Here is a 10,238-nt window from a genome sequence, read left to right on the forward strand (position 1 = left end):
TACTTTGGAAATTTTTATGCCCTTAGAACTGTAAATTTGTAACCTAATAAACCTCCTTTATAAAAGCCAGTCCGTTTCTGGTATATTGCATTCCAGCAGCTTTAGCAAACTGAAACAGACAGGAAGAATGGAGCAGGAGGCAACAGCAGCAAAATATTAGAACTTTTAAAGCAGACATCAAAATCCTTCAGCAATGGGACTCAGGACTTGCATATCCAAGGCATGAAGCAGTGTTGGGGCCATGGGCAGGAAAGATCCAGAGCCCAGACCCTTACCGGAGATGAGCAAGACCAGGAGGGGATGGTTCTGAGTGCTGGGTCCCAGACCAGCAGGAAGCAGAAAAATGTCTATGACAGTCCAGAGGACTTTGACGGCAGAGAGGGCAAAAAGTGTGAAGAACCAACCAGAACTGTCTGATTTCACAGCTTCGTCTGGAACTAGCCTGATCACAGTAGTTGCCCACGGTGGGTTGCTCTGCTGTGCCTGGAGCTGAGTACCAGGTAGGAAGATACAGGAGGGCAGAGAACTCTAGGGCAATGCTCCAGGGTCGGTTCTCATCATCATTCATGTATGTCCAGCTAGAAACCACAGCAATCAGTATGTAAATCTCGGTGGCTGAGCCCCTCCCAAGGTAGTAAATCCTGACAGAGATGCTATTTTCTCTTTCATTCTAAGAAGTAGAAAAATATCTGCAGCCTAATGTCCTCTAGGAAGCAAGAAGAGAGTCTACATTTTCCAGAGTGGAACCAGAATCTGGAGTTGTGTTTTCTGTGGGCATGTTTCCACCTGGTTGGACTTCATGTCTCCCAACACATCTTTCTTCAGAGATGAATGAAACAGACAAAGCTCTGAAGCAACCGAGAAGCAGTTCTTTCTCAAGTGCCCTCCTTTCTCTCCCTCTTTTGGACAAATGGGGCCCAGCCTTGCCCTTCAAGGATTTAGAAAATGTTGTTCATGACTCTAGCACGGAAAACAGGCAATTCATTGGATTCTAAGCATCACTGGATGTAAGCTCCCAAATTTCTGCCTCTCCTTGTGGGATATCAGTTTAAATCAAGTAAAAATGTCAGGTGTCACAATCCTAAGGCGAAGCCAAGCTGAGACGAGAAGAATAACCTGCTTTGGACTCTACTGTGACTGATGAAATGAAAAAAAATTCAACAACAGACTTCAGGACAGATTATCACACACAAATACTCCAGAGCCAGGTAGGGAAGCTACCGCCCCTCAAACCTTGCAGAGAGCAAAATTGTGAGATTGTGTCCCTGACACACTAGGTGATTTACTGTATGTGAGGGGCACCTCTCAAAATAGACTGGTTAGTTATGTCACATAAAAAGCAAAAATAATAATTTTTGATAAGATAGTTTGCAAGTGATTTATAGATGTGCATTTAGTCTATTTCTCTCTCTGTTCCTCTCTTTTTCTGTCTCTCCTCCATTAGCAGTTTAGTGTTTATTCTGAGAATCTAATTTTGTTTGGGGTCAAATGGGAAGAGCTTCAGTGATGAGTTTGTTGGCACGCTCCTATTTCCACCCCTCTTGTAGATTAAATCTGAGAGCCCATTCCACTGCTTTATGGACACTTTGCTTTTCCTCAATAAATCTTGTCGATGTCTGTCACAGACACTTTGTAGAATGGCAGATCCTGGCAGAGCCTCCAAGACATCCTTTGCCTTCAAATAGCAAACCACACACACATTAAGAATCTCAGCACCTCTCAACAAACATCACAATCATTCTTATTGATCACAATTGTGGGTAATCAATAAAATACTTTTCATCACAATGGTGCTCATGATGATCATCTTTCACTGGTAGCAAATACTTTTTTTTTTTATAATAGTCATTCCATTGCACTCTTAACATTAGATTTCCAGTTTACTCATTTAGTATCTCATATCCCTTGTACATCATGTCATCTTTTCTTTCCCTTTTCCAGCCCCTTCACTCCCATATCTTCTACATTTGTAAAAGAATTCTCCTAGGCAGAACCAGGAAAGGCCTTGCCTTTTCTGCACTCTTGATTTATAGATTAGAGAAAAGTGTGTGTGTATTGTCTTAAAAAAATTATATTTTGACATTTCATGTGAATGTTGTGGATACTTCTAGGCAACATCTGAGTTTACGTTTTTCAAAATTGGTTTAGTTTTATTGTTTCTGAAGACCATAAAATGAATGCATTCACATAACTTAAAAAATCAAATAATCTACAATATACAGAAGGGTAGAAAGAGAAAGTGCCATTGTTCCTCGTCCCCTCACAACATACCCTATAATCCTAGCACATAACCTCTGGGAATAGTTTGTTGCATATCCTGTATTAACTTGTATTCATAAACATATATATTCAATTTCCTCATTTTGTGGTGAAACCCTCTGCTGATTTTGCTATTCAAGGCAGCTAGCAAAACTCCTGGTGACAGGGTCAAAAAAACCTACCCATAATATTCAGAATTACAGTTATAATTTCTCTTATAAAAGTTGCACTTTTGCAAAGGTCAGTTTTAGACCTTACTTCTATTATAATTTATTAGCTTTGCTCTATTACTGATGTTAACTATTTGTTTCTTCATTCATTCTGCAAATGTTTGCCAACCAAACATTTGTCAAGTGAAGATACTGAACTGGTCCTCCCAAATGCAAACCAAATAAAACATCAACCATCTTACAATCTGGCAGGGTAGAAAGAATCTGACAGCAGATAAGAGCAATTAGGTGTTCTAGCCCAATGACCTGCCTCTGTGCTCTGCAAGGTTTGGTCACCTTCTTCGAGATTATCCAAGAGACCAGCTCTCTTGAGTTGAGTCTTAGAAACAGTTAGTTGTTCACATGCTAAGCCAAGTGGGCAAAGGTGTTTCCAAGCAGAAGGAGCATTTTGTAAAAGCTAAAGGCCATAAAAAGGTATAAGGAGTTTAGTACAGTGGGAGCAATGTACACTGAGGGTGCAAGTGGAAGGTTAAGAGGGAAACAACACTGCAGTAAATGAAGTCTTTGGTGTTCAGAGAATCACCATGGCATGCCATGATTTCCTGGCACCTCCAAAGACAGTAGGGACCTGGTTCAGCTCAGTGGATATGGTGGTTACCCTTTCTGAGCTTTACCATCCTATGACAACAGAAATCAGTCAGTCTACTCTGTTGACCTTCGTTTTCATTTCATCTCATCATTAGCTTAATTCCAAGTACCTAAGTGAGACATGTGCCTTGATTTGGTATACATTTAGTCTGCCTGTTTTGAAACACCATCATGGCAAAGGAGAGATTCAAACAGAAAGTCTGTCATTATTAACTGAGAGAAGCTAAAAATTCCATAATCAGGCTGAACGACATTAATCATCTGCAAACCACATCTCTCCATCAAGAGAAGGCAGGAACAGGTAAGCAATCTTTTTAATGTGCCTGTTTTTTCTTTGCAATTTACATCCAGCCTACAATAGGGGATGGGGCGAAGAAGCAATACAGTGGTGGTAAATTGCTAAAGAAAGGGACTTGAGTCAGGCCATTGACGTAAACATATTGTCCTCTAGGACTTCAGCACTCATCTAGGAAAATGAACATTTCCTTCTGTCCGGAGAGCCCAGGGCTCCCACACCTGCTAGAAAATGGGGTTGAGCTTCAGCAGCTGACCTGGGCTCTGTTCTCCTTCAGTGAGAATGGTTTTTGTACAGCAAGACATCAGAGAGCTGTCACTGTGGTGGACGTTCGGTACCGGGACCAAGGTGGAAATCAAACGTGAGTGAAATCCAAACTTTCCTCCCTCGGTTGTGTCTTGTGATCTTGTGTCTATAAAATAAACTATAAACTGACTCCTTGAAACCAGACCCTGACATCCTCTGGAGCAGTCTGTAAGCAAACTTGAAAATTGATAGCCTGTCAGCAAACTTGAGACTCAATTGCACATTTTCTCTATTTCTCTGAAGAATAAGATCCAGTCATTGGGTAAGAATAGCTTGCCAAAGTAATGGTTTCAGAAATATACTGGGGAACATAGTAATAGGTTCTGGATAGACACTTGCTAAATGGTCAGAAAGGGAAACAATTTTTCTACAAGTGGGACATTAAGAGAAACCACTGTGTTTATGGTTTTGGCGGAGGGACCAAGGTGGAGATCAAACGTATGTATTTTTCTCAACTGATTCTTCACTGTTTCTGTCTAATTACTTTACTTTTGTTCCTTTTTGTGTGTTTTCAATAGTTAGATGTCAGGGGTGTAATAAATTTCATTCCCAGATTAGGTAAAGAGGAGTGAAAATTGCTCCATGGGAGACTAGCCGATGGCTAATTTTTAAGGATATCCAAATCAAAATAACTTAATTGGAGAGGGGACTTGCTACCCTCCTCAGGGAAGGTTTTTGTAGAGAGAGAAATTAAGAGGGAGCACTGTGGCTCACTTTCGGCAGAGGGACCAAACTGGAAATCAAAAGTAAGTACATTTTTGCTCAATTGTTTGTGAGGTTTTTGTCCCATTGTATCATTTGTGTGAGTTTCTGACATTTTGGTTAACTTCACCTCTCCTTCCAACTTCAGAGGTAAGCAAACTGACCAATTGTTGGATTTTTTGAGGTGAATCAGATTTGTAGGGAGAATGAGAAAGAAAGTGCTGGAATTGCCTCTAAATTAGGCAATCTAGTCTGATTAGCTTCCAATAGAGGAGGTTTTTGTTGAGGGGGACGTGTTAGAGCTATCACTGTGGTTCAGTTTCGGCCTTGGGACCAAGGTGGAGATCAAACGTAAGTGTGCTTCTCTCATCGATTTTTGTGAAATTTGGGGGTTTTCTTATTTGGGATATGGGTTGATATCAGTTAAGAGAATGGGACTTTTCCTAAAATCAGATGAGTAAGGGCTTGAAATCAGTTCATCTCAAGGAAGAGCAAAAGGCTAGTCAGTTGATGTGGTATTTAATCTGCAAGGTTTTCTCTGTATAATCTAGTAAGATTAGCAGCATAAAGATGTTTCTGTTGAGGGGAATGTAATTAAGCTAATCCTGTGGCTCACCTTCAGCCAGGGGACCCATATGGAGATTAAAAGTAAGTAATTTTTCTCTATTTCCTTCTGAAATTTGGGTCTAATTGCCAGTATTGTCTTTTAGAGGCTTGAATATAAGTTTTGTGGAGATGAGTAATTGAGAGCATTTCAGATTTATCATCAGTTTCAGAAATTTAAACTCAGCTCCAAATTTGGATTGGGAGACCAAAAAAAAAAGGTTAAAATTGATCTAAACCAAAGAACTCAGAAAAAAAAAAATTTGTCTAGATGAATGAAGACCCTTGGAGTTCTAAATAGCAAAAGTAATTTCACTTTCATTGAATTTTGCCAAATATTTTACTGGTGTTTGCTCATTATATATGATACGGAAAAGAAGAGAAATGTATTTCTTAGTCTGTTCTCTCTCTTCTGCCTGATACATTATTTTACAATATAACTATAAAAATCAAAAATATGAACTAAAAACTAGCAAAAAGTTAGAAAAGTGTATCTAATTGTCATGTAGAAGAGGTGGCTTAACTGAGAATTAGCAGCAACACCATTTTTAGAGTCTGAGTAATAAACTGTCAAAATCAACTTAGAATGTTCATGTTATTCTATAGGAGTCTTGACAGATTATCTCCTTTTTGTTGTAATCCAATTTTTACATTAGACAAAACTTGAAATGAGTCTTATGATAATGGTGGCAAGACTGTGTTCCCAAAAGCCTAGTTTTGAAGAAATGTTTAAATGAAGGAAAGTAAAACAATGGCATTTTTAAAAGGCCACAGACTTGTAGAAAAGCAAGAAATATTTTATTTAAAGAGGGTGTTGTCTTTATCCCCCCACTTATTACTTGGCCACGTTTTTCTACCGCCGAGGAGGCCGTGGCACAGCTAGCGTGGCCCATAGATTCCTTGGCAGTACATTTTCGTGATTGAATGACTTCCACGGCCACAGCGCTCGTGTGGCGGTGCTGCCGGGCCTCTAGACCTGCAGCAACCTGGCTAGTCCAGTTAACTTCACCGTGGCCGGCTCTTCCGGACACAGTGATATAGATAATGCCACAAACGAAATGTGGCGGGCACTGAGCTAACATGGGTAACAGACCTATTGATTAGTGATTTCAGGTATAAAATTCACGTTCATAACTATTATTATGTTGTCCCTTAATTAAAATTTTCACTAGGGGACTATAAAGAACTTCAAGCTATTTTTTTTCAGTGATATATAAATTATTTCAATACCCTACCAACAAATTTATATAAATGATAAAAGTTCAATCCAAAAGAGATCAATGTATATATAACTCTTTCAGGGGTAAAGCCCACAGCAGCAAAAATCAAATTTAATGCCAGCAGTCTAGCCACTCCAATCTTGATAAGTTTTCCTGGGTTCATATCAAAAATCATTAAGGTGTATTAACCGTTAAAAAAAAAAAAGCTAAATTTGTGACATGTTTTTAATTTACAAAAATTTAACTGCTTGAGTATTTCAGTTGTACAAAATATCTAATTATACAAAATACGATTAATAAAAACTTAAACATATTTTCATTACCTTAATACTATGGTAGGAAAATTTTAATCTGGGTATTTTAATCCCAAAGCCTCTAAAATAGTTTAATAATTTGGCTTTCTTTAGTGTCAGCTGATTTCAAAGGTGATGCTTAAGAAGGATTATTATGGGCTGGAAAAACCTGACAGGAGTCTTTAGGGCCCTTAAAGCTCTACTAAAACTAATAAGATGACTTGAAATAATGTCCATTATCTAATGTGATAATTGTTCAATATTTTAATGCGGGGTGGAAAGTTTAAACTATCCATGATTCACCCAGATAGGAATATCACAGAATGTTTTCCCTCTCCTTAATTCCTAGAGAGACCCCATTATTTTTCTGCCAGGGCTAATTTATGCAATTCTCTGCAAAAAAAAATTAGTCATGAAGGTTAAAAGAAAAGGTTAAAAAGTCCAGCATCTTATGTTAAACTGCTTGGTTAGCTTTATAAAAACCATACACGTATCTGTTGACTTCTCCTGGCAAAGGATTCTTGATTTGTTTTGCAACTTTCAGTGAGAGCAAACTGAGTGGGACTGTTTGGGGACTTGCCATCCTGCCCAGGGGCCTGAGCCCCTGCACAGAGGGCTTTCCAGGGGGGCGGTGTCATCTGGCAGCTGCTCAGGGTCAGAACCAAAGCCAGCCAATTCCTCCTGAGCAGGTGGCAAGATCACAGTTGAACCCAAATCATCTCACCACTCCAGGTCTGCTGAAACTTGTCCCCATCAGCTACAGTCCCTGAGGCCAGAGATTCTCTCTGAGGCCTCTGTGGAGGGGTGGGAGGGTTGTGGGCAGGATCACAGAGGGCTCAGGGGCTTCCACCCTCTGGGGCATGGGCAGCGGGGCTCAGGGCCCACTCTGCATGGTGGATCTGGGCCCACCAAGCCAAGGGAAGCATGGGGGGGGGGGGCAGGCGGAAAGGCAGCCTCATACACTGGGCATTTCTGGGAGAGGGCAGGGGCAATGAGAGCAGAGAAAGGCTTTGCTGAAAACAGCTGCTGCCTCATCTTCTAGCTGGGCGACAGCGCCCGTTCTGCCTTCTGAACTCTGAGGGCTCTGCTGAAGTGGTGCAGGTTTCTTTGCCTGTAGCACTGAGTTTACTGTGTGAGTGCAGTTGAAGGAAAGAAAGGTTAGGTCAGAAAAGCAAGCAAGGAGACCTCAAAATGGCTTCAAAGAGCTAGAACAAAGCAATCTACAGCCTTTCTAAAGGATCGGGGCAGATGAGAAACTCAGAATCACTGAGATGACAACTGTGCTTCCATGCTTTGTTGCTCCAGATATACAGAAGAAGCACACTGCCGTCTGCATGTCTGTCCCTAACATGCTCTATCCACCGAAATGCAGAACTTCCTGTGGCTTCAACACCATCTTCTGTGCTTCTTTCCGCAGGGAACGTGGCTAAGCCATCTGTCTTCCTCTTCCCACCGGCTGCAGAGCAGTTAAGTTCTGGAAGTGCCTCAGTTGTGTGCACTGTGAACGGTTTCTATCCCAGGAAAGCCGACGTCCAGTGGAAGGTGGACGGCACTGTCCAGACACAGGGCATCCAGAATAGCCTCACGGAGCAGGACAGCAAAGACAGCACCTACAGCCTCAGCAGCATCCTGACGCTCTCCGCAGACCAGTACAAAAGACATGAGGTGTACAGCTGCGAGGTCATCCACGAAAGCCTGTCCCCCTCCCTCGTCAAGAGCTTCAATAGGAATGAGTGTTAGAGGGGCCAACCCAGAGCCCCATCACCCGTCCTCAGTCCCAGCCTCACCCCTCCTCTCCTTTCCTCCTCCTCCCTCTTTAGCTTTAATCATACTAACATTTGGGAAAAAAAATGAACAAATAAAGTGAAGGAAAATGCTTTGCACCTGTGGTTTCTCTCTTCTCCGTGATTTAATGTTATCATACATCGTTTTTCAAATTACACGAGTTTTTCTTCTAAGGAAGTAAATATTGAGTTGCTCAAAAATGCACCACCATTTATAAAATTCGTCCCCAAGTCTACCCTCTGCAAAATACTCCTTTGTGAAGCCCAGTGTCTTCACAGCCTCGCTCCCGATGAGAGACTTGCTTCCTTGCCCCCCTCCTCAGCAAGCCCACATGGTCCTCCCAAAGGTGGCAGTTCTTACAGTCACAGATCCTTTGATCAGGTAAAACTATCCTGAGAACTTAACCCAAAGCAAAGTTTTCAGAAGAAAACAGCTGTAAGGGGAGTCATCCACTGCAGCATTGCATGAAAGAACAAAACCACAGAAACAATCTAAACGAACAAGCATTGAGGAAATGTTTAAGTCCATTATGGCACTTCAAATTAACAGAGTATTATGCCTTCATTGCATTTTTAACCATGTATCGAGGGCCAAGGACCATACCGAGCACTTTACATAACCTAATTGAATCCTCACTCCCCTGTGAGGTTAAAAATGAACATTAAAATATTGGACAGGTTCTGCAAAGCTCAGAGACGCTCATATTCCATAACCCAGCAGTTCCAATCCTAGATGGAATTGTTCCACTCCTAGCACCAGTCACCAAAAAAAACATATGTGAGAATGCTCAGAGCACAAAACTGGAATGGGGGTTACTCTTGGATCGGGGTGGGGGTGGGTGGGGACAAGAAGAGGCTCCCTGAGTTCTGGTACTATTCTGTCCCTCAATTTGTGGGGTACTGCTTTGTGGCTTGTGCACTTTTCTGTATACATATTATACTTCAAAATAAGTTCATATGCTAGGTTGATAGACAAGAGAGGCTGAGAGGAGCAGGCCATAGGTCCAGGCCACACAGCTGGAAAGCCGTGAGCCGGGATCCAGTCTCCACCTGCCGAACTCTGCTTTCTTGAGCCCTACCCGGTTCTGCCTTCCAGCGCATAAGGTGCCATGCAAACAGGTGGACAGACATGCTACCTTCCCAGGGTCTCCTCCTCCATCTGGCCAGTGAGGAGCCTCAGGTATGGAAACAGAGTGGAGGAGAGGACAAAGGACGGCATTAGCCGGGCCCAGATATTGGCAGCCCATGTATGAAATGTTATGTATTTGGGGTTAGGGTGGGCGAGCATTTGAAACCAACTCTGATTCTCCTCCCCCACGTCTGTGTGGGCACCTGAGTGCCTCCCCCCCTCAGGAGGAAGGTGGGTTCTCCCTCAGCCTCCAGAAGGAACCAACCCTGCCAACCCTGCAGACAGCTTGATTTCAGTCTTCTGGCTTCCAGAACTGTGAGACAATAATGTCTGATGTTTTAAGCCACCCAGTTTGTGGTATTTTGCTACAGCAGCCCTAGGAAAGTAATACAACGGGGATGGCCAAGAAAGAGCTCAGTTCACCAGGAGCTTCGTTCTCCAATGTCCAGTCAGCCCCCCGAAAGGGCTCATGCACCCGGATATGGTTGGCTGGATCCCCCCACAGAAATGGGGCACCACAGGCCCCACAGGTTTCTTGAATCCAGAAAGTTCACGTCAACATGTGTTAAAGTCCAAACAGGCAAGTGATCTGGGCTGCATCTTGTAGAATACATTTTGACTGTGACAATGAACACTGGAGTCAGAAAAGCCCCACACTGCCATTTACAGGCTGCGGGACTCTGAGAAAGGTTCTTAACCTCCTTGGGCCTCACTTTCTGTCCCGTAAGATGCAGATAATGACAGTAACCACCTGGTAGGTAAAAAAAAAATGCAAAGATTGAAAGAGACAGCACATGTGAAGAGCTCAACTCACTGTCTGGCACATACT

At 42.3% G+C, this 10,238-nt stretch overlaps 1 protein-coding gene across 1 annotated transcript; it reads left to right on the forward strand.

Moving 5' to 3' along the window:
- The first annotated feature begins 222 nt into the window (after positions 1–222).
- Positions 223–8,379, forward strand: LOC119512816 (immunoglobulin kappa light chain-like). Its single transcript, XM_037807602.1, has 5 exons — positions 223–411; positions 1,168–1,208; positions 3,320–3,378; positions 3,650–3,733; positions 7,914–8,379. The coding sequence occupies exons 1-5, from the start codon at positions 223–225 to the stop codon at positions 8,234–8,236; spliced, it is 696 nt and encodes a 231-aa protein (XP_037663530.1). The 3' UTR covers positions 8,237–8,379.
- Positions 8,380–10,238: the final 1,859 nt, after the last annotated feature.

This window comes from Choloepus didactylus, chromosome 17 (genome assembly GCF_015220235.1).
Source record: "Choloepus didactylus isolate mChoDid1 chromosome 17, mChoDid1.pri, whole genome shotgun sequence".
Lineage (NCBI taxonomy): Eukaryota > Metazoa > Chordata > Mammalia > Pilosa > Megalonychidae > Choloepus > Choloepus didactylus.